Source organism: Ochotona princeps, chromosome 7 (assembly GCF_030435755.1).
Source record: "Ochotona princeps isolate mOchPri1 chromosome 7, mOchPri1.hap1, whole genome shotgun sequence".
NCBI classification, from domain to species: domain Eukaryota; kingdom Metazoa; phylum Chordata; class Mammalia; order Lagomorpha; family Ochotonidae; genus Ochotona; species Ochotona princeps.
In genome coordinates, this window is record NC_080838.1 from 36,640,905 (window position 1) to 36,665,496 (window position 24,592).

General features: G+C 37.1%; 1 protein-coding gene across 1 annotated transcript in view; it reads left to right on the forward strand.

The window, feature by feature from the left end:
• The first annotated feature begins 2,026 nt into the window (after window positions 1–2,026).
• Window positions 2,027–24,592, forward strand: part of ANK2 (ankyrin 2) — a 216,415-nt gene continuing 193,849 nt past the window's right edge. The window contains exon 1 of the mRNA XM_058666952.1: window positions 2,027–2,388. Coding sequence (XP_058522935.1) covers window positions 2,254–2,388 — 135 coding nt within the window. The 5' untranslated portion in view covers window positions 2,027–2,253. The remainder of the gene's footprint in view (window positions 2,389–24,592) is intronic.

The window sequence follows — 24,592 nt, forward strand, 5'->3', positions numbered from 1 at the left end:
TTGAAGGAGGCAGAAACATGGAGTAGTGGATGAGGGGTTGTGTGCTGGGCTACAAGAGAAAGAAAATGAAAGGCTTGCTGATGGAATGGGTAATGCATGAGCAAGACAAGAAGATGCCAAGGAACAATATATATTGTTAAAGCACAGCAAAATCACTCATTTCACACATAGAGACAGTTCCCTGATCTGGAGTGATTAAATATCCCTTTCACGCATGTAAGTACAGTGTTTTAAATCTCAGCTGCAGAACAAAATGGGGGAAGCCAGAGATCAATTGGAGAACTTGCTTTTAGTGTTCCATTATTTGGCATTAAAAATTCAGTTAAATGTTAGATATTCATGTTTTAAAAGTAGCAAACCAATTCTAATGTATGTAGGATGTGGGGGAAGGGGACCTCTTCCAGTCACTGGGGAAAGCTTGGGTAATATCTGAACGAGATAGTTATTATATATTCAAGAAGAAACATTGCTTGTGAGGGCTGTGGACCACAGAACTTCTGCAGGCTCTAAGAACTGCTAAAACAAGAAACTTAAAACAACATAACTATAGAAAAGTTTATAAGCACTTTATTACATGCCCCAGCTGACTTAATTCCTACAGTAAATGGTTCAAATATGTGGCACATCTGATGAAAATTTCTATAATATGATGAATCATGAGATTAATCTGTGTACAGTTACTCAGGCAAAATGAAAGGCTTTGCTTGGTATCCCTGCCCACCATCTGGTGTGCTTGACTTAAAACTTTCCTATTCAGTGTTGAGATCATGTTCCTGCAACAACAAGAATGGAAAAATTATGTGTCCTTTCCAAGGTGACCTTAACATTGCTGATTCAGTAGTCATTTAAAATAAAATAGTGCTTTCACCTGTAGCTGAGAATTAGAAATATTCACACTGAAACTTGTGAGACTTCTTAGAAATTGGAGTATAAGGAGATCTTTATGGTATTAGACTCATAAACTTGCAATACAGAGTTATTCATAACCAGAGTGTCTGAAAAAGACAGCTTGTAAACGTGTGGAATGAAACAAATCTAAAACAAATTCCCAGGTTTGAGTTTATACGAACTTAGGAACTGAAATATGAGAACAGTATTTCAGGAAAGACATTTTTAACTTTTAAATTATTTTTAGCTTTTTAAAAATAATGACCAATCAGAAAGGTAAATTACAGCCTAACAAAGATAATATGATTAATTTCTAAATACTTCCCAGATTCTGTTTCCCCAAATGATAATGTTATCAAACATTCAATATTTAATATGTAACATGTAGGTAGAAGTTACAAAAGTGGGCTGTACATTGGTTAAAACTATCTGAAAGAGAAGATATTTAGATATACAACTGACAAAGGACAATTAAAAACTCTTCCTAACTGTACTGTTAGTTTCTTCATCTCCAGAAGAAACTTGCATAAAATCTGTATGTGAGTTCAAAAATTGCATGTTGTTGAAAGTCAACTTGGTTGCTTTTTTGTAAATTTGGAGGAAACATTTTCATACTTCTCAAAATTAAAAAGAGCTGTAAGATAATCAAGGTGTTGCCATTTAGGTGACAAACTCCTGAATAACGGCAACTTGTACACAGCTTGTAACAATCAAAAGTTCCATATTTGTGACAATAAGTCATTTTAATGGTTAAATTTCCTATGAATGTTAAATTCTGTAACTACTATTAAGTATATCTAAGTTGTGTGTACGCCAGTTGGTTTCGCCATTTACAGGGTTTTTATCTGTTATATCATTAAAGGTTCTTAGTAGATTTAGTATTCTGCATGAATAGAAACAGGGGGAAAAAAATCAAAGGATTCAAAGGCATTCACTGAGTGATGCAAAAATTGTCATACGTGAAGACATTTTCCACAGCAAAGAACTTTAATCCATGTGTGAAGCAGGCTGCTTGCAGGGTGAAAAACAAAACAACGCCGCCCCCTCCCCTGCTCTCTGCCTGCCTCACCCCCCTCACTCCATTGACATGCATAGCTGGCCTGGTAGGTGTAAAAATAGACTGGCAGCGCCTGAATTGGAAATGGCCACTGAGTGCAGCTTGCAGTTGCCGGGTTTTGAGTTCTCTCTGACACCAACCAGCCAGCCAGCAGATGGGGAGGACTGGTAAGGGGCGTGGAGGGGGACTCAGCAGAGGCACCAAGGATCTTCTGGATGAATTGTCCACATTAGTGTGCCCCTGGGGGCTCCCGCCGGAGCGCAGAGGGCAAGGACGGGCCCACGGACTGCAGGTACCAGAGAACTGAGATGGGAAATGCAGCTGTCTGTTCGTCTTGCCATGCAGATAAGAGTGTGAGGGCACAAGGAAACAGGCAGGAATTGGATAAAGCTCCAGACTACTATGGCTATAGCAGTGAAGACGTCAAAGAGCCTGGAGTGCGGGTAAGTTTTAAGTCACAGATGAGGAGGAGGAAGGGAGGATGGTGCCGAAGACCCAACAGTGGAGCTCATTGGTCAGGACTCTTAACTTCCTGGGAGGAAGTTGACAGTGAAACTATTGTGATCTAAGCAGCAGAGGGTTTGACTCAGTCGTGCAGTTTCCTCTCTGTGCTGTGCAATTCCACATGTTGGTGTCTTCTTGGCTGCCTTTAACTTTGCAGATGAGCAGAGATGCTGTCGCTTTAATTTCAAAAGTTTTACAAAGATGAACATACATTTTATGATATTGCTGGAGAGTGACTTTCAGCAAAATCGCAGAACTTCATATACATCGAGGCTGCTGGATTCTTTCCTCTATTTATATATTCATGTGTGGTTCATTTTTCACTAGATCATGAAGTGTTTTTAAAGGCATATTTTAGTGTATAATCCCAGTTCCAATCTATAAAGCATTTTACCTCTACTATTTGCTTACATTGAAACATTTTTTGAAAACTGCTCTGATTACCGGAATAAAAGTCTATAAAATGGCTTAAAAGCTGAGCAATTGTTTAAATTGACATCTAGATTTTAATAATTCATCAGCATGATATAGTCCTAAAAATGGGTACAAAGGCTTATTGTCAGTTTTAAAATTCTGGCCAGAAATCCCTTTCTGAAATATTTTAATTTTCATAGTTGCTGGAGAATAAAGTATATCTTTCATCTGTAAGATCCAGGAATTTGACCTTACTGCAAGTCATTTGTTCCAAACTGAAACCATGGGGCTAAGATATGTAGGATTTTCAGTAGGAAAAACTGAGGACTTTGTACTTGCCTGATACTTCCAGGAATGAAAGTCCAGGAGGTGGAGGAAGTGCCTTTGCTCCCTTTGGCTTTTACCTGACCTAGATGAATCTCACGATTTCTTAGCCCTGAACTTCAGAGAGAAACTGAAGCCAAAACTCAGTTTGTCCATAAGAGATTCAATCTCTGCAGTAACCAAAAGCAGTGTAGTAGAAAGAAGGGACACTTCTGGAAAGAAAGGAAAACAGCCAAGATGAGAAGAGGAAGGCCAGGCCATAGGTTGAAGAGTTGGAGCTCATTTGCTGTAACAACCACATGGGCGAGAGTTGTCACCAGCAGCAGCTGTGCTTGCTTCTCTCAATGGCAGTTTAAATTTACCTACCTGTACCCCAAGAGCCAGCCACTCTGGCTTTCTCAAAGTGGTCTCTGCTAATGCAGTTTACTGAACTGAGAGATCACAGAAGAAGAACCGATAGCACCTCTTCGGGCTTGCTTTGTTGCAGTACATAACTGTCGTTTCTGAGAATTTACTCTCTTGTTAGAAAGATAGCTTCAAGGCTCACGAAGATGTTTTGTTTGCTTAGACCATTCTTTATAAAGGGTTTGATAATTCAGCAGTCTTTGTTGTGCAAGTGTATTCCATTTTTTCATTACTTAAAAGTCATGAACAAAAATGTAACACGTAAAAGAAGTGAGAGTTGATTTAGGAATGAAATATGAAAGTATATTTTTAAAGTATGGAGAAGAGAGTGGTGATGTGTTGTTGATAAGTTGATAGATTCATTTTTTTTGTAAAAAGTGTTACCATGATTTTGAAACCCAAAGCTTCAGAGTTCACACAACTTTTTAAAAACTTTTGAAAAAGAAATGGTAAACAGTAACATTACCTGGTAAAACCATTATCCTTCTGTGCATTAAAGACGGTTTCCAAAAATATACCATCTGAATTCTTTTAGTTAACATATGGCATTCTAGACATTGAACTAGTTTTTCTGCTGTTGACTTTTTAGAATGGGGCATGTAATGATCTTTGTGACAGAGAAGAAATGGTCAAGATGGAAATCAGCATACTATCTTCCTTCAGAGGACACTTTTGGTCCAGAATTTCTTCAGTTTGGATTAAGGGAGTAAAACCAAACCAAACCAAAGTTAATGGATAACCTAAGCAAATATATGCTTCTATATAACTTACTTTTCTCCAATTTAAGAGAACTATTGGCTTGGTTTAGTTTTCAATAGATGTTCTAAGACTGAAGTCAGTCTTTCCTTAAACCCTCTTCCTGTACATTGTATTGTACTTTCCAACATTCGTATGTTCAGAGTTAATGGTAAACAATTTAGAACTTCAGAGCTTTTAATTATTTGTTGAGGAAAAACACAGAGATTTTCATGTTTTTTTTCTTCTAGAAATCAACTTTGAAATGGTAGATTTTGTGCTGTTGGATACAGTTTCATGTAACTTAATTTTCTAGAACTAAACCAGAACTAAACTAATATAAAACATAAACCATAAATGTAAAATACTAAATCTATTGGGCTTTACAAAAATTAATATTTCATTTTTTATGAGTTGCATTTAAAAACTTCAGTATTCTGACTTTATTTGTATAGATGAATGGAACAATGAGAAAGAAATCAGCCAAAAATAGTGTTGGAAAAGATAGTTTTTTCTTCCACCAATTGTGTCTGTTCACATTTGAAATTTCACATAGAGCTTTTTAGAAAAGTAAAGCAAATCAGACCACAATAATTTCCATGTATGTTATATAACTAAACATAGAAGCTATGCAAAAATAATTACAGAGAAGAAAATCAGATATTATTTTGACAATGTGATATATTTTATGTTTCAAGACAAATGTGAAATTATAGTGAAAAAAACAGTTATGCCATTGCTATCTAGTTATGAAAGTCTATAGCTGGAGAAATAGTGTCTGATTTTGTAACGCATGTCCAAATTAACCTTTACATTGTACAGTAGAGTATACTCTGGTTTCTCTTCAGATCGTATAAATCTTCCGCCTTTTACATTGTACAGTAGAGTTCACTGAGCTGTGGGGTGCTAGAGAGTGACTATTACAGATTTTAAGGACTACATGGTCTCACAGCTATTTATTTCTGCTGTTAGAACAAAAATAGTCACAGGGTCCGGCGGCTTGGCCTAGTGGCTAAAGTCCTCGCCTTGAACGCACCGGGATCCCATATGGGCGCCAGTTCTAGTCCTGGCAGCTCCACTTCCCATCCAGCTCCCTGCTTGTGGCCTGGGAAAGCAGTTGAGGACGGCCCAAGGATTTGGGACCCTGTACCCGCGTGGGAGACCCCGGGGGAGGTTCCTGGTTCCCGGCTTCCGATCGGCGCGCACCGGCCCGTTGCGGCTCACTTGAGGAGTGAATCATCGGACGGAGGATCTTCCTCTCTGTCTCTCCTCTCTGTATATCTGACTTTGTAATAAAATAAATAAATCTTTAAAAAAAAAAAACAAAAATAGTCACAGACAGCAGATAAACAAACCCATGGATAGGCATTATGCAAATTATGCTATTGTTACATTTTTTATTGTTATCTTTTCCAGTTACTAAGTTGTTAAAGATGAGAACATCAGTTGCTGTGTTTTCTAATATCTATAAACATACATTAAAATGCTACCTTTGTTACCTTCATAAAGATAGAAACTATAGTAATAGTCTGGAAAGATTGATATCGATCCATAGTCTTCAGTATGCTGTAATTTATCCTGATGTATTTGTATCTAATACAATTGTATCTAGTATAGTTCAAAATTTTGTTGCAATTGTGGTTTTTTGCTTAGCTAATGCGAAGATTTCATTAGTATGGAGCTATTTATTTGCATGGAGAACACAAAAAGAGTAGGTGCACCTCCTGAGTAGACACTTTCACCTTTGACTCCAGATGCCTGGTCCCCTCTGGACTCTGGTTCATCCATTGTTAGTCTCCCTCACCTGGTCCCTCCTTTGCTGCAACCCCTAGGGCACTGAGATCTCCCCAGAGATCTTGTTTGGAATTCTGTGAGAAGATGTCCTCCGTTATATGGAAACAAAGACTTACTGGCATATGTCAGTGTTTTCCTTTGATTTGTGGGTTGTTTCTTGCATTAATCTGTAAAATACTAAAAGATCTGCTTTCATCACAACTAGCTTGGCCACACCAAAAAAAAAAAAAAAAAAAAAAAAGAGAGAGAGAGAGAGAGAGAGAGAGAGAGCATGAGGGACAGGAGACAGCCAAGAACCAAGAACAAAATTTAACTGTTTCAAATTTTATATTCAGAATAAATCCTGATCATGCTATGAATTTTCATATCAACCACAAAAGGAACAGCTGACCTTTCTTTCTTCATGTTTGTAGATGATTGGTGTATATGTTTCAAGCTTACTTCTGGAAAAAAATAGTTCTAGAGCTGTCTTTTAAGTTTTGCGCTGGAGCCTAGGATCGCTCTGTCTGGGTCCAAATGGTCTTCTGAGGAAGAGATTCCTGAGGCTGTGTTGATAAGATGCAATTTAGAACAGCAACACGAATCTTTATTTCATTTTTGTTTCTTGTAATTTTTGTGGCATCATTTGTGAATATGCAGATTGTTCTAAGTGCATTGTGTATTTCCCTTCTATCTGGATCATATACTTTATTAAGGTTTAAAAAATCTTGCTAGATCAATTAGCTTTGTCTCATGAGCAAATTAGAAAATGCAGTGCTTCATCACAAATGTTGCTTTGTCCATTTTGGCTGTTATTTGAGTAAGATGTCTTCTCTTTTTACTGGTTTACTTGAAAATATTTTATTTTCTTTTATGCTTTAGCAAATTTTCCCCATTGTGGGGGTGAATCATATGCTTTTTTTATTTTGATTTTTTTCATTACTCTATATTGTTCTCATTACTTTAGGCTATGAGCTGTGAATCCTCATGTTATTATGGAAGCAATTCGTTATACTTTCCTGCTGGTGTGACTTAAAACAGACTAAGTCAGCAAGCATTTATTAACAAATGCAAATTTAGGTTTGGCCATATAATGACAAGACAGAGTTCTGGTGGCAGGAGACAAACTGATAATATGAATGTGGGGATGCAATGAAATTGCTAAGTACACCTAGACAACAAAAAACTACAATCCCTACTGCTGACCAAGCCAACAATGTCATGATCCATGGCAAGAGCAAAGACTTGGAACCATTTCTCTTTCATCTCTAATTTTAAGTGGTTGTCCCCTGATGACGCTCAATGATAATATGGCTGAGGAGTTGTTTTGCTCATCTTCTTAGGGAATGGCTCTTTCTTGTTTCTATTTGCGGTTTTGTGATATCAAATCTATTTTTACTGTGAATTTTACCTTTTCACATTTCCTAGTCATTTGCATCTTTTCAGTACGTTCTTGTGATTCATTGATTGATCATCCATGAGACTTTTTTGGTTGCTTGTAAACACCTGAGATTGTAAATGTCCCTTTCAACACTGTTTTTGCCACCTCTCATGGGTAGTGATGTTCTGATTTTTATTGTATTATCTTCAGCACCACATGGGTCGTGCAGTAGTATCAATTTCTACAACCAGGTTTTCTTTTTTCATCAACCTAGCAATGCATTGGTATTTTTGTGTTTTGACATTAGAATGGTCGAGAATCAGTATACAAATCCTCATCAGTTTGGAATGCAAAATTTTTATTGTATGAAACCCATGAGATTTGGAAAAAGTGGTCTGCTTATCATTAGCTTCATAAGTCAAGATTTAAAATTTGAAATGTGTTCTAGTGAGAGGCATAGATTAAAGAATGTTTTAGAGATCAATTACGTTGTCATTTGCCCCATACTCTTTACAGTGACTTACAAAGTGCCTACCATCTAACAGGTGCTCAGTAAATATTTGTGGAGAAGGTGAATGAATTAGAAAGTCACCTTATGAAGAAAATGGAGTTGTGGGCATCTTCTAGCTACAACTGACATGCTCCTAGGTGAAGTCACATGCTACAAAAAATGGAAAAAAAGAGATGGAGACTTGTACAAAATTGATAAGAAGTTTTAATTACAATCTTGGTTTTATTTTTAAGCATTTTTATCTTAGGCTTTTTTTTTTTACTTATTTGAAAGTCAGAGTTATAGAAATAGAGATATCCCAGGTCACTGTCCAAATTGCTACAATGGCTGGGGTAAGGCTAAGACTAGAACTCCATCTGTGTCTTCCACATGAATGTAGGGCTCAAATACTTGGGCCATCTACCACTTTTTCCGTTTGTTTCAGGCACTGTATCAGGAAGCTGTTTTGAAAGTTGAGTTGCCAAGACCGAACAGGCCCTCATGTGTCAGTAGTAGTTTGACCCACTGCACTGCCATGCTGCACACTATGATTTTGTTATAAGGAATGTATCTTTAGTATAACTGCTATAAAATATTAATTGCATAAAACATCTATTATAGAAAATAACAGATGTTTTCTTGAATTGTCATTAACTCTGTACATAAAATTATTTGTCAAATCAGTAGTTGCATTCAGAAGAGAATTGTTGAAGGGTACTTTTTTGAGAGGAATGGCTGTAAACAGTGCCATATTTTAGTTCTTTTATGATTTCCTGACAATAGGGAATTGCCTCCAAACTAAATATTTATATTTATTTGAATCATTCTCTTATTCAAGCACATGTGAAAAAGCATGCAGAAAATAAACTTAAATGACACGAACATTTTCTACCAACAGTTTGGGTTACTTCTGAGTCAAAGACATTGAGTTCTCCTGAACAGACACTGGCTTCCTCAAGGTTGCAGGTGTGAGATCGAGCTGAGAATACACTGTGGGGAGAGCTTCTCTTTGACTGTGCTTTCCCTCCTTCCCACACAGACATCTGCCATGCCTCTTACTCACTTGCAGTTGCTATTTTGGATTTAATGCCTCTTCATTAAAAAAATCCACAAAAATATCTGCTTGTTTTCAGATTCTTTCATTTTAAATGTTTTTCTTTGACTTATCAAGCATATCGTATTATGTTTCTTACCAAAATTTTAGGTGTCTGAACTTTCAAAGCATACATTCTCATCATTTTTGTATAGACCTACGATGCTATAGTGAAGCATTTTGTACCTTTCTTTGATATTTGCTTGTAAGAAATAAAAACATTATAATGGCTATCTGAAGTATAGTCATTTCATTGGTTGCTTCAGGTGAGGAGTTTTATCTACAACATGAAGGCCAACTTGAAATAGTTTTTGGTGAATGATGAATGTTGCTGACATATAAAGCTTCCACGAAATTCCTTTTTCCGTGTGTGTACTCTTCACTTACCTCAGCCATTGACAAGTTTCAAATGAGATTTGCAGTGAATTTCAGATTCTGCCTTTGTGGTAGAAAGTTCCATATTCTAGTACAATGACTATCCTTATTAAATAAACATGTTTATTTACTAATATATTTTTATTTAATAAAAGATTAATGAAGAATTCTCAATCAAGGAAAAACCCTAGAAATTTGAATCTCTCACAAGACAGAAATGATGTGTGTCAAAATTGGAGCTACTTCTTTATCAGATCTTTCTAGATGTTGATGTTCTGAAGGAAACGAGAAAACATCTAGTAAGAAATGGAGAAAGAGAGGAATACATCAGAATTTCTGAAGGCTTTCTTTCATGTTTTCATCAGAATTTCTGAAGGCTTTCTTTTGTGAAAACCACTGCTTGTTATGTTAGATTTTTTTTCAGGCTACAAATGGAAAATGCATTTTTAGGAATAAAAGAAGCCTATTAATTTTCTATGACTAAAGTATATATTTCACACTTCTGTGCAAATAGCTACAATACATAATTGCTTGTTTTAAGAAAATAGCTAATGATAATCACATTGTTAGGCATTCTTCACATCATGTATTTGGGTGATTGGTGCTGACACAGGGACAAAGCCTTTGAGGTTTGCATTAGTTTGTTTCTTGTTTACTAAAAATATCTGAGAGGAGCTTCTTTCGGAAAGATCATGCTTATTGCAGTTTGCGTTTTGGCGGTGTGAGATCCTAATGTCTGAGAACTGTAGAGTATAGCCGTGGTGGGCAGTGAGGCAGGAAAGAGAGAGCCTCGGTTGAGCTTGAACCTAGAATAATCACCACTCTAAGGAAACATCCTACAAGGTCATGACCCCGGTCACGTAAATACCTCCTACCAGCCCTACATCCTACCCACCACAATTAGATAAAATTTCCACCCTTGCACCATCAGTGATTAGCAGCAAGACATCAGTTTAAACATCTTTCTGAATTTGGAGCAGACAAATCCTACTGTACACATAACAAGATAGTATAATAAATATACTGAAAGCAAAGAACAAGTGAACGCTTTATAACAGCTCCTCCCTATGTGGATTCTATGAATCACCACAGAAGATAAATATTCTAAGGAAGTTTATTCTTAATTTTTAAATTTTTGTGATATTTATTAATATAAAGAGAATGAATTTCATGTATCCCATATGCACATTTTAAAGAAAACAACACTTCCATCATTCCACTGCTACTCCCAATATCTCCCCTTCATAATTTTCTCCTGTTCAATAGTTTTTCTAATATATATTTTTCTTTCACTCTACATCTGGGGGCTTAATTTTCCAATATCATAATTTTGAACAAGTAAAAAGTATAAAGATCCCAATTCCATAAAAGTATAAACAAGGACAAAATCCAGAATCATATTCCAAAATGACCATTTCACTCCTACATTTTTTTACAATTTACTTTCTATTTATTGAAAAGTCAGATATACAGAGAGGAGGAGAGACAGAGAGGAAGTTCTTCCATCCGATAATTCACTCCCCAAGTGGCCACAATGGCCAGAGCTCAGCCCATCTGAAGTCAGGAGCCCAGAGTCTCCTCTGGGTCTCCCAAGTGCATGCATAGTCTCAGAGCTTTGGGCTATCCTCAACAGCTTTCCTGGGCCTCAAAGAACCGGGTAAGAAGTGGACTCCCTGGAATTAGAACCAGGGACTATATAGGATCCAGGCGTGTGAAAAGTGAGGACTTTAGCTTCTAGGCTACCGCTCTGGGTCTCCTACATATTTTTGTATTCTGTCTTAACTGCCACATTTCAGAAAAAAATATCTACTATCTGTATTTTTGAGAATGGTTTACTTAACTAAGTACAATGGTTTCTGGTTGCTTCCGTTTTGTTGCAAAAGAAAGGATTTCATTCTTCTGTGTGTGTGAATAAGTAATTAGTGTTCCATAGTGTGTATATCACCATTCTTTTGTTCAGTCATCAGTTGGCGGACACCTGGGTTGATTCCAATCTTAGTTGTTGTGAACTGAGTTGCAGTAGACCCAAGAGTACAAATAGTTCATACCCTTTTTTGATTTCATTTGGGTTATTCAAGGAATGAGATACTTGGGTAATATGATGTGCTGATTTTCAGATTTCTGAGGAATCTCCATGGTCTTCCATAATGCTTGTACTAGGTTACATTTCCACACATAATGGATGGTGTGCCACTTTCCTCATATTCTCATGAGGATTTATTATTTTGTTTTTTAATTTTTAGATGATAGCCATTCTGTCTGGGGTGTAATGAAACCTCATTGTGGCTTTCATTCTTTTTTATTTATTTTTTATTATTATTTTTTTATTGGAGAGTCAGATTTAGAGAGAAGGAGAGACAGAGAGAAATATCTTGCATTTGCTGGCTCACTCCGCAAGTGGCCACAATGGCAGCTCTGATCCAAAGCCAGGAGCCAGCAGCCTCTTTCCAGGTCTTCCATGCAGGCACAGGGTCCCAAGGCTCTGGGCCATTCTGTACTGCTTTCCTAGGCCACAAGCAGGGAGCCGAAGGGGAGTTGAGTAGCTGGGACAAAAACCTGTGCCACTATGACATCCCAGAGTATGAAAGGCAAGGACTTGGCCACTAGTATGTTGTACCCTGGACCCCTCATTGTGGTTTTTATTTGCTTTTCCCTGATTACTAGTGATCTTGAGTATTTTTGGTGTTGTTGTTGGCCATTTGCACTTCATTCTTTGAAAATTTCTGTTAATATAATCTGTCCATTTCCTAACTGGAATGTCTATTTTGTTGCTGTTGAGTTTCTTGAGTTCTCTTTAGATCTTGAATATCAGTTTTCTATCGGTTACATACTTGAAAATATTTTCTCTGAGTCTGCCAGTTGCTTTTTTACTTTGTGTGCTTTTCCTTTGCTGTGAAGAAGCTTCTTAGATTGTTGTAATCTCATGTATTTTTTTATTGACTTTGCTTCTGGGGTATTTACCAGGAAGTCTTTGCCTATGCCAATGTCTTGCAGAGTTTCCCCAATGTGTTCCTTTAATAATGTGATGGTATCTGGTTATAGATTTAGGTCCTTGATCACTTTTGAGTTGGTTTTTGTAAATGCTTTAAGTTCTGGGTCTTGTTTTGTGCTTCTACGTGAATAGATACGATTTTCCCAGGTCCATTTTTATGAGACTGTCCTTTCTCAAGTGTTTGATTTAAAGTCATTTGTCAAAGATTAGTCAGTTGTGTCAATTAATTTTTAGGGTTTGAATGAGTAGAAACAATGTAACAATGAAGTTTCATTGGCCCACTTGTCTATTTTTATGCCAGTACCATGCTGTTTGATTATAACTGTCCTGAGGTATGTCTTGAAGTCTGATATTGTGATATCTCCTGCTTTTTTAAAATGTTATGTACAATTGCTTTCGCTATTTGAGGTCTCTGATGTTTCCATGTGAATTTTAAAATTGTTTTTCTTGATCTGAGAAAATACCATTGGTATTTTGATTGGGATCACATTTAATCTGTAATTTATGTAGAGTCAAGTATGGGCATTTTAATGATACTAATTCTTTGAATCTACAAATATGGAAGTTTTTTTCCATTTTTTTGGGTATTGTCTTCTATTAATTTTTTTAAAGTTTTCCAAGTCTCACTTTAGAAATTTTTTACCTCCTTGTTTAAATCTAGCCCAAGGTATATTTTCTTGTGGCTATTGTGAATATGACTGATATTACAGTTTTTTCTCAGTCATGGAATTATTGTATATGCAAAGATTATTGATTTGTTATATCCTGCAGTATTGTGTTCCAATACTCTCTTAATAGAGAGCTTGTTTATCTCTATATTGAAATCATATCATCCATAGACAGGGATCATTTGATTTCCTTCTTTCCAATTTGTGTACCTTTGATTTCTTTTTCTGACATGCAATGGAGGGTGGCTCAAGTTCTTGGACCACTGTTATCCACTGTCGGGAACCTGATGAAGCTCATGGCTCCTAGCTTTGGAATGGCCCACCCCCAACCATTGTGTCCATTTTAGGAGTGAACCAGCAAATTGAAGACCTTTGTCTCTCCCTGTCTCTCTAGTAACTCCTACTTCCAAACAAACAAATAAATAAACATGAGTAAGAGAAAAGGAAATGGACTGTGATGTGTTGCAGTAGTCCTAAACCACAATTACTATAATTCTCAACTTCTGCTTCTGCAAACCAGTAAGTAATGAATACCTACATAAAGCCTCATTATTTATTATTTAATCTTATCAACCTCATCAAAAAATCTGTTTGAAAAGCTACTATGACATAAAAATATGTCCTCAAATTTGAAACACTATAATTTCATTTGACTATCAAATAGGCAGATTGAAGAGCAAGAATGTTCTGAATGATCTGATCCTTCCTTGACACTGAAGGGCCAGTACCATGTGCTGCCTGAATTCCACTCTTGTGCATAAAAAGTAATGGTGCACATGAGAGATGACTAGTTAAATTATTCTGTCCTTGTTCAATAAAGGTTCCTATCACATCAACTGTTAGGAGAAAACACTTAAAAATAAGTTTAGCAGTTTGTAGAAGGAACGAATGATTTATAAATTGAGTAGAATTCAGAACCAGGAGCGGATTCAGTGAGCTTTGCCCAGCAATGCAGACAGGCAGTATTTATAGAAGGTAAAAGGAAATGACATACAGAAAAGCTCAGCATTTGTCTACTTTGGGCATGATGTGATAAGTCATTTGGCTAAATGGACATGGTTTGATCAATGTGTACCTGTGAATGGCCAAAACTCAGTTACTGTAATTGGTTGAGACTCGGCTATTTATAATTAGAATATTGTCTTAATTTGGCATATTACCATTGTAAATTGTACATTGAAAATTAGGGGTCAAAATCACCTACAGAAGGAATTTATAGGATAGAGGCAGCTTTATGCCAAATTTAATTTAACAGAATGAAAGTGAACTATCAAGTGTTCATTTCTGCCTCTTTCTTTCTCTCCTTCCATTTTCTCTCCCTTTCCCTCTTCCACTCTTCCTTTCAAATAAAATCAAGATAACTAAGCTTTAAGAAAATAAAATCTACCTTTATTGGGTACCTATTATTCCAGTACACTCTGCTATGGCCTAATATTCAATACCTATTTTAATCTGCATAAACCTATACAAGTAAATCTAGACTTAGTAGAGTTCAGTAGTTGCCTCAAGGTCACACATCTCATGCTAACTGCTAGAAAGAGTTAGAGCAGTACCTCTAAGCTCATTGTATTGTGCTGATTCTTTAAAGACAGAGAAATGTGAAAAAGGAGCGAGAGAGAGCATTAAAAATAGGCTATATGATTTTTAACACTTAGAGAAAAGGTTTCAAGTAAGACTTATTTTGGCCCTCACCAAATAAATTCAGGAAATTTAAAGAGTTAAATGGAAGACAAAGGATTTTTATTTTTAATATACAAGGAGATTGTATGGTAAAATTGTAAATTAAAAAGGAAATCGTATATTAACGTACAAGGAAATTAGGATAAAAACAATGCTATAAGATTCAATAGGAGATGTTTTAATTTGTACAAACAAGTGGGAAACTTGCAAAAATTGAAAAAATTTTATTCTGTGTGAAGATTTTAAAAATAAAAAATATATTTGAAACTCTGAACAGGTCAACAGGCTAAAAAAAACCAGATCTGTTAGACAGTAAGTAATGTCTGGGTTCTCAAATTCTTAAGAAAATGAAAACAAAGCAAAGCTGCAATCCACATCTATCATGAACAGGGTTGTTGAGTCTATGACTGGATGGAAACAGGTTCTTCACAAGCAGGGAGATTTACACTATCAAGGTCAGTTTCAAAATGTGTGTACTGTGCATCAGTGTGCTACATTCTCTGACATGTTTGTCCCATCCTGGGAGTTGAAGCAAAATGAACAATCAAGGTGGGATAAGACTTACGTACAACATTTTTTGTCATAGCATTGTTTAAAAAAATTATGCAAACCAAATAAATTGCCCCTCTGTGTATGACTGGAGAAAGCTAAAAGGATTAGTCAATGAATCTGTGAAGTGTTACATGAGATTTTAAATATTTTTCAAAATTTATGAATAACATAGGTAATACTTATTTTGTAATGTTATTGTTTGAAAGTACAACATGATTATCTGAGCTTCCTAAAAGTGTTAATATGTATGCATGTATAATGTATATATGGGAAAATTTTAGAAGGAAACATCAAAATATTTAATGTTGAGTTTGGGTAATGGAATTATGACTGCCAATCATAATTGTTTTCTATTAACTTTTCAAGTATTCTGTGAGAATATATATGACTATGTACTCATAGGCAGTGATCCAATAATCTCCCTATCCTTTTCAAGAGACATAGTAAAAGCAAAAACAATGTGAAATATGGTAGAAATATATAGTTTTGCACAAATGCTTCTATAAAACAATAACTTTTTTATAAAATACACATTCAAAATATCTTTAGATCCCAAATAATTTCATTTAATATTCCACATTTATCTAGTGAATTTGGCTTTTTGGAGGGGAGAACTTATGGCTGCGTTGCTACTACTTTTTGCTGGGAAAAGAAGTTTTACTATTGTCATTTCTTAAAGGTGCAATCAACATTTAAACAGCAGGTGTGGTGATTAATTAAGAACAGCTAAGAGTGGTTTCATTCCTCTTGGAAGCAGGCCAGGTTTAAATCCCACTCAGAGAAATATGTCAGTGTGATCTAGTAAAATTCTACATGCCATTTTAGAAACAGAGGAACAAATGCTGTCTTTGAAGTTGAGCGTTGCTGTGGAGCTTGTAAAACACTTTTTTCTTTCCATGTTAACAGTGATGATTATGATAGAGACTTTCTGTAGGATTATCTGCTGAATATAGTGGACAATACTGTTTTGAAATTATACAACCATACTCTTAAAAAACACAATGCTTGAGTAAGCACTATTAAAGAAAAGATATCTTGGTATTCCGGATATGTCAGTGCTATATGGCTCAAACATCAGGCCCTGTCCCCTAACACAAGGAAGAGAATTGGCAACAACAGAGATCAGAATATGAGCATAAATCTAGGAACATGGCCTGAGTTGCTTCACCCCAGGGGCAAAAAGCAACAGCTGCTCATTTATGTCACTTAAATGTGAAAAGGCACTTAATACTTTGGAGGACACTGGAGAAGTGAGATGAATTGTGATTCCAGGAAGACTCATCAGGTGCCAGCCTCAGTTCTGCCTCCTACTGCCCCCAAATCCAGGAATAAATGAATTGACCTCACTAAGCCTCTGCTGGGAAACTTATGAGGATTAGATAAGATTAAGAAGGCATTTGGCATGTTGTGAGGTTAGCTGTTGCAATTTAAATAGATAGTAAGAGAGGAAATACCAAAAGCGCAAGATATTCATTCCTTCAAATAATTATCAGTCTAATTGAGTGGCTCAAGTGTATGCTAGCAAAAGCAAATTGAATGTTGCAGTTTCATGTGTAGATAGATGACTCACAAGAAAAAGTAAATATAAATGACACATAGAGGTAATTTGATAAATGGTATAACCTGCTCTGCAGCATGATACAGTATGTATTGCATAAGAGATATTAAACAAATTTGAACAAGAAATCCTCAGAATTGGGGAGGGCTGAGCACTTAGCCTAACAGTTAATATTTGTGCATCCAATATTAGAGTACTTGGGTTTGAGGCCCAGCTCCAGCACCTGACTCAGGCTGGAAGACAACAGCGATGACTGACCAATTTGATTTCTTCCACTCACTTGGAAGATTTGGGTTGAGTTTCTAGCCCTAAGCTCTGGCACTGCCTTGGCTTCTGCTACCTGGAGAGTGACCCAAAGGATGAGAGCTCTTTCTCTCTCTCTGCCTGTAAAACAAAACAAAATAAAACAAACAACAACAACAACAAAAGGGAGTGATAAAGGAATAGGAAAAAGAACCAAAACTGTTTTGAATATACAGCAATGAAAAACTGACTTGTTCAATGTGCTTTTTTGCAAGAATTTATCTCAAAATATAATATGATAGAAAAAAATATAGTATGTGTGAACAAAACACATATAATCTTTTACCTGATACAACCTATTACAATGGAAGGCTTTGGGTAGGCTAATACTTTGTAGATCTACTTTACTTGATTAATACTAATATATAATTGTATCAATAAAAAGATATTATCAGTGAAGAAAAATCCAGAGGCTGAAATATGATTCTGTGAAAAAAATTACTTTGATATTCTTCTTTGTTTCATTTTAGATCAATTAAAATCCATATAATATATGTATATATATTACCTGTTGTAAGTTTTATATAAGATTAAAAATATGGCAGTTTTCTTCTGATAGTTTTATTATCATCATAATTATCTTTATTGACATATTTCAGGCACCAAACTCTGTTTTGACAACTCACAGAATTACAAAACATGGTTTTCATCATCAAATGATTAAAATTTTGGTATTGATATTAGACATATGGCAACATCTCTGTTTATCTCTGTTTTTTTCTTTCCATAGTACATGCAGGTACACACAAGCATAGACACAGGTTTATGGCACACTATAGATATTAGAATATGATTATAGAAAAAAAAGTAAAGAGGTCCTCTATGATCTGAATGACGTATATTTTATAGATGTGATAATTTTTTCTTGTTTTTAAAAATTTATTGTTATAATACAATTCATTAGGCTCTGTGATTTCCCTTACCCCCTCCAAAAATCTCTACCCTTGCCTCTGATTTCCCCTATATCATTTGTACGTTCCTTCATAAACAGTCAAGAGTCCATGATTCTGCTATTTAAGTGTATCCTGGCATTGTAGGTATGGACAATGGCAGAGAGTCCAGCATCCTGTTGTCAAGATATATTTATCAGTTTCATTGGGAGTCCATTTTTGATTTGGAATTAAAGATGCATAGTGTATTGTATCTTCACATCTGGATATGATGGTTTCTGTTACACAGTTACTATACTTCCCCTTAAATAAAAAGCCACAAAATGTAATCAACAACAGGAACAAAAAGTAGAAAGTTAACAGCAACATGAAGTTAAATAACATGTTACTGAATGACCGCTATGTCGCTGAAGAAATGAAAAAGAAAATCAAAAGCCTTCTTGAAGCAAGTGATGCTACTGTGTGACCTGAATCAGTGATGAAATTAATAAGAAAAAAACACCTTTTTTGAATGAATGAAAATAAAAACAAAAATATTAAAACTCCTAAGATGTAGCACAGTGTTGAAAGGGCTATTGATCTTGTATTTTACAACAAGGTTGTCTTATATCAGAGAGAACACATGATATTTGTCCTTTTGTGACTGACTTATTACACTGATCGTAATGGTCTCAAGTTGGGACCATTTGGTTGCAAATGGTAGAACTTCATTCCTTTTAATGGCTGAGTAGTGATAATTTTAAAAGAAGACAGCCTCCCTTTTCTGTGCTTATTTCATAATAATTAAATATACCAGTGATTTATTTTAAAATTAGTTTTACTGTAACTACTGGATATATTACTATGTCTTCTACGTCCAAAAAATCCAGAGCAATGAGCACTTCTTCTCCTCTCTGAATAATCTATTTAACAACAATAATAAAGTATGTTATATTTTAGTCTTTTAAAAAAATTATAGTTTGTTATTTCAAAGTACTGTGTAGTTAGCATCAACTAAATATTCATTTCTTTACTGATGGCACAGTTGCCAGTTGTCTGTTAATAGATTAAAGTCAGAGAATGTTGGGCTGCAGATCTAGTGTAACCACATCTGTTGCAAACTACAGTCGTTCTCCATGACTTCAACTGTAAGATGATGACCCAGATAAACGTCACCCATTATCAGTCTACACTCATCAACACTTAAGCTTTAAGTGTTAAGTGTTAAGCATTACATGGGTTCATTGTGGATATCCAAAGGTATGATTAGAGCAATCTTTAAAGTTAACAATTTTAGTTTCAAGTAAGAAGTTCCAGGTGAATTAACAACATGCCAAGTTTTACTAATCAAAGCTTGAAACCAAATGGCAAAGTTTTGTGAATCTGCAGTTATTTAAGTTGTTTACTAAACTTTTTTTTACTGGTTTAATTCATACTTATCTTGATCAGTGCTGCTTCATAAGCCTGTTCAACCAACTTCATTCTGCTGAATTTCTTCCATTTGTACTTGTTTGATTTGCTGGTCTGCTCTGTGTCAAACGATGTGCTGTCAGTGGAGACACAAAAATGAGTGAGATGTTGACTCTGTCAACCCCTCAGGGCCAGATCAACTGCAGAGATAGTCGTGCAAACAAGTAAACTGGAAACCTCTACAGCTGAGCATAACACCTGGTGCAACAATATGTTTACAAGTCATAGCCAACAAATATTTATGAGGTTTTTTTTTTATGCTCAGAGTGTTCTGGGACCCCAAGCAAAAGGGATATTTTCAAACCTGAGGGTACAATGTCTTGAGGAAACCAACCTCCATGCTTCTGGTAGTAAATCCACAGGATCCACTTAATACAAATTCCTGTACAAGTCAAACAAGAAAAGGCATGAAGATTCTCTATTTCTCACAAGTCCAGCTTACGCATGATTTTTCCTTGAGAGAGTGTCTGAAGCGTTTTAACCACAGCCAGTCCCATGAGATGAGTTAATTTTGCTTTTGTTTTTGGTCAGTTTTTTTTAATGATTCATTTGTTTTTATCCGAAAGGCAGATTTCCACAGAGAAGTGAAGACCAAGAAAAAGCTCCTCTGTTCGCTATTTCACTCCCCAAGTGGCTGTCACAGCCAGAGCTGAGCTGATCTGAAGAATCAGGAGCCTCCTCCGGGTTGTTTTTAACCATTTAAAATTAGGAATTTCTTACTTATCAAAATTCCCTTTGATCACACTATTCTTACCTCAGCAAGTAAAGATTTTGCTTGGAAAACTGACTCAGAAGATCAGATATTCCTTGAAATGCCATAATAACTAGAATGGTTTTATTGACTGAGTTCCAACAGAGAGATTGTGTAGTGTAAGTTGAAATTTTAGAGAGAAATGCCAGCTGTGAATCTTCAATTTGCTAATCCTTTTTCCACTGCCATTGGCGATGAACTATACTTATTCATATACATATTTTTAAAGTCAATATTCCATTTTTACTTTTTATATTTCATTGTAAAATTACATAAATCCTATGCCTTGTAATGAGTTAGAATTAAAAAACTAAAACCATTGCTGACAGTTAATTTCAAAGCACAAGAGTAAATTTAGAATGTTGCAACAGATCACATCCGTCAAGAATAAACATTTCAGTTGGGCAGTTGTGCTCTTATGGCAAAACATCAGCTCTGTAATATCAAAATTCTGGCCTTCTGAGAAGTGTTTCGCTCACCAGAATTACTATAATAGTCTCATGTTGAACAGTCTGTTACCCCATGCTCCTGTATGTTACTAGTGTGGTCATTTCAAAATAGCATTCTGAGCTTGTTTTTTACTGTCTCCCCACCTTCATAGTCACCCTCAATCATATTATGGCAATCAGAATATCCATGGTCTGGGCTCTGATTGACTTGAAAATTTCAGTTCTTTTCTGTTTCCAACATGATCTTTGTAATTCATGCATGCTGGGCTACTGAGTTTCCCGAAAACCATGTTTTTTGGTATTTCTTTGACATTGCACCTGCTAATTCCTGTGCTGGCTATGTTTTTCACCTGATATTGCAAGGAATCCTTGTCCAATACTTTACTCCCTTTATTCTGAGCTTATTCTGTATCTATATGTATACATAGTAAAGTGATCTTGTAAAACAAGTATCTTTTGCTTAGATGACTGCCTTTAAATGAATTTTCCTGGATCCCCTTTATCCAAATTTAAATTTAGGATCATATTGTAGTTGAAGGCTTTTTTCTATGTTTTCCCCACTATGTTATTTTTAAAATTATTATTATTTTCCATGATACAATGTTGTAGGAATAGGAATTACTCCTTCTGCGCCTCCCAGTCTTTCCCTCTCACTATTTCCCCCGTATTATCACAGTAGCATAGCCTCTTAGTAACTGTTACAAATTCAACTTTCTGCTATTTGATTGTATCATGGCATGGTATGTATAGGCAAAGATAAAAACTCTAGTTTTATACCGCAAAGGTGTATGTACCGCAAATGTTTCCTTGGGAGTCCTACTTTAATCTGGGAGTAAAGGTGACTGCTGCAACATATCTTTACTTTCGGATAAGCTAGTCTTCGTTAAACAGTTCATCTATGAGAATATATGTATATGGTGTATATTTAATTACTTGAATTTTTATTTTGTACTTTACATGAAGGTTGCCTTACATCACAGAAAACATATGGCATTTTCTTCTTTTAATCTTTTGCTTAGACAATTGCCTGTAAATGAACTTTCCTGGGTCTGTTTTGTGCCATTCTAAATTATGGAACCTAGTGAAGTTACTGTTTTTTTTTTTTCAGATGTTTCAGAAAAAAGGATCATGATTATTTTTTGTACATTCAGTCCTTAATATCTAATACAGTGTCTGGAACACAGTTTGTGCTTCTAAAATTGGTGTCTGATTCTCAAAGAGATAACTGTTAAGGACTGATTAACATGTTTTAACTCTTCTTAAAATAACCCTTTGTTCAGCTAATTTTCTTTTTCTTTTTTTCTAAGTTAATACCAATGATTTTCCAATAGCTATACATTTAGGTTGGCACATCAATAGAGCCTCATACTTTCATCTAAATAATTCCATGTGTCTGAGTAATTTCTAATACGGTATACATATTAAGCATTCTTAAGTTTTTTTTTTTAATTTGACATTATGAAGTTTGTTGACAGTGTTGTGTGGCAAGATGAGGGTGAGAAAATGGATGCAAAAATAGTTTTACATATTATATTGATATAATACTGGCTTACTAGAATTGGAATTTTAACTTCTCAAGTTCATTGTTTATACTTAGTACATTGCCAGAACTGTACAAAAGAGGCTGGAAGTTGTGTATTCTCTTTTGGGATTCACCTACTTTGAAGAATGAAGTTAGTGGGCAGCTAGGTGAGTTTGGGTGGGGTTCGGGCTTGGGTTTGGGGGCAACTGCCGCTCCTCACAGTGTGGCGGCTGTGGGGGGTGCCCCTGCCGGGTCGGACCCAATGCTGGGGGCTCACGCCAAAGACACTGCCGCAAGGCACTGAACGAGTCCTCGGCCTCACCCAGGGCGGCCAGTGCACCATGTGGTGCCAGGCTCTGCCTGCTGGCCGCCCGGCCGGGGAGCTCTGGGGTAATGGATGTCCAAATCGCTGTTTAGATAGCTCTAGGGTGACCCCACTGTTTCTGGGTTCTGAGTCAATCCTAAAGATTCCCAATGCCAGTAACTCTTCTTTTGGAGAACTTCTAATCACTCAATAATGCTGAGCTTTGAACACCTATAATGCAAAAGATAAGCCCCGGCTTGTCTAGCAGGATATTTTTTTGCCTGACATGATGTTGGTTCAGGAGACTGGTCACATTAGGCAGGTCCATAATTTTAACTAGCACTCTAGAACCTTATCCTGGGGTGGACTCTGTGCAGGATGTGTGGGCCACACCCTGTAGAAAGTTTAGCCCCACTGATAAACCTAAAGTTTAGGTGGTTATGGACTAAGCTAGGTGTGACCAAGGAGCCTGCCATCAATCACAGGTAAAGGGATCCGCCATAGACTGGACTGGGCAAGGCAGCAGCACCCAAATGTGCACCCTGAATAGGCTGTGGGGTGGGCCGGGCTGCAACATTCACCAGCTCATACAAGGCCAAATGGGAGGCCAGAGTACACCGGGCACTGGCCTAAAAACCAATGGCATGTATGTAAACTGGGTTTGGGAGTGGATCAAGTGGAGGTACTTGGGAAGCTCCCCTGGCGAGTCATAGCTCTCGCTGGTGAACACGTCGTCCAGATCTGGGGGTCGGACAAGCAGGGCATAGTAGCTCCAAAATGTGTAAATTGGTAATGGAACGTAATGTACTGGGCAGGACTGAGCAAACCTTTGTCTACAAGCAAAACTAGAAACCAGCATGGAGCACAGGTCATACCGAGCTAGGCTCTTGCACCTACTGGTCCTCAGAGCAACCACGGGCAGGTGCATGATTTACAGCTAGGAACAAGCCCAATCGGGGAGGTAACGGGACACCCTAACTAGGTTGAGGTTCCCACCAAGGGGCATATGTGCTAGAATTGGAGCTGCATTCTATCTAGGAAACAGTTGTAGTCACCCGAGGCACTAGTGTGGGCTGGGATTGGATGCACCAGGCCAGTTCAGACCCCAACACCATCTGGTGTCATGGAGAACCAGAGGGTAGATGTGGGACTGACTAGGCTGGATCTCAACCCCCTTCTGAGCCATGCGTGAGCTGTATGTGGGTATGGACGAGCCATGGCCGGGCTGAAACATCCAACAACAAGAACCAGAATGGGGTGAAAGCCAGCCAGGAAAAGCCACTGTTCCTGCTAGGACAGGAGGTGAACTGAGTTGGGTTGGCTCAAGGACCCCCTGGCATGCGCAAAATCTGGCATTGGGAGGGGTTCTGATGGAGGAGCCTGGGCAACTCCTCTGGCAGGACACAGTCCCTGCAGGTAAGCACAAGAAGCATGATAGGAAACAGTCCAGAATAGGCCATGGGAAGTTTCCCACTAGCACACATTCAGCATGGGTCAGGAGCAGACCAGGCTAAATCAGTTCATGTCACCCACTGGCAAATCCGATCACCAGATCAGAGTGTGGGATGAGCCGGGTTTGGTCGCGACAAAACCAGTACACATTATGGAATGCCAGGGCGTGGTTGCCTGTACTAGATATGAATGCAGCACCCAACCAGCACACGTGAGATCCAGGAAGGAAGGGAGGGGCAGAACTGGCGGGGGGATTAAGGGGCTGGTTCCCTCACCAGACAGCTACTCCCAATGGAGAGCGTGGGCTGGGATAGAGACAGACTAGACTATGCAAGGCTACATCACCTGTACGCTGCATGTGGACTAGATCAGGGAAAAGCCAGGCTGGGCTGATTATTCCTGCTGGTGCAAGCATAAATTAGAGTGGGTGAGGGATGTTTGGGCATAGCCGCAGAAGCTGGCACTGGGGACTAATTCTGTCAAGTCAAATCACAGAACCACCTAAAGAGTGCATAAACCGGGACAGAGAGACCTGGGAGGGAAAAAGTGGGTTCCCCCTTTTTGGGTCACTATTCCCGTGGGA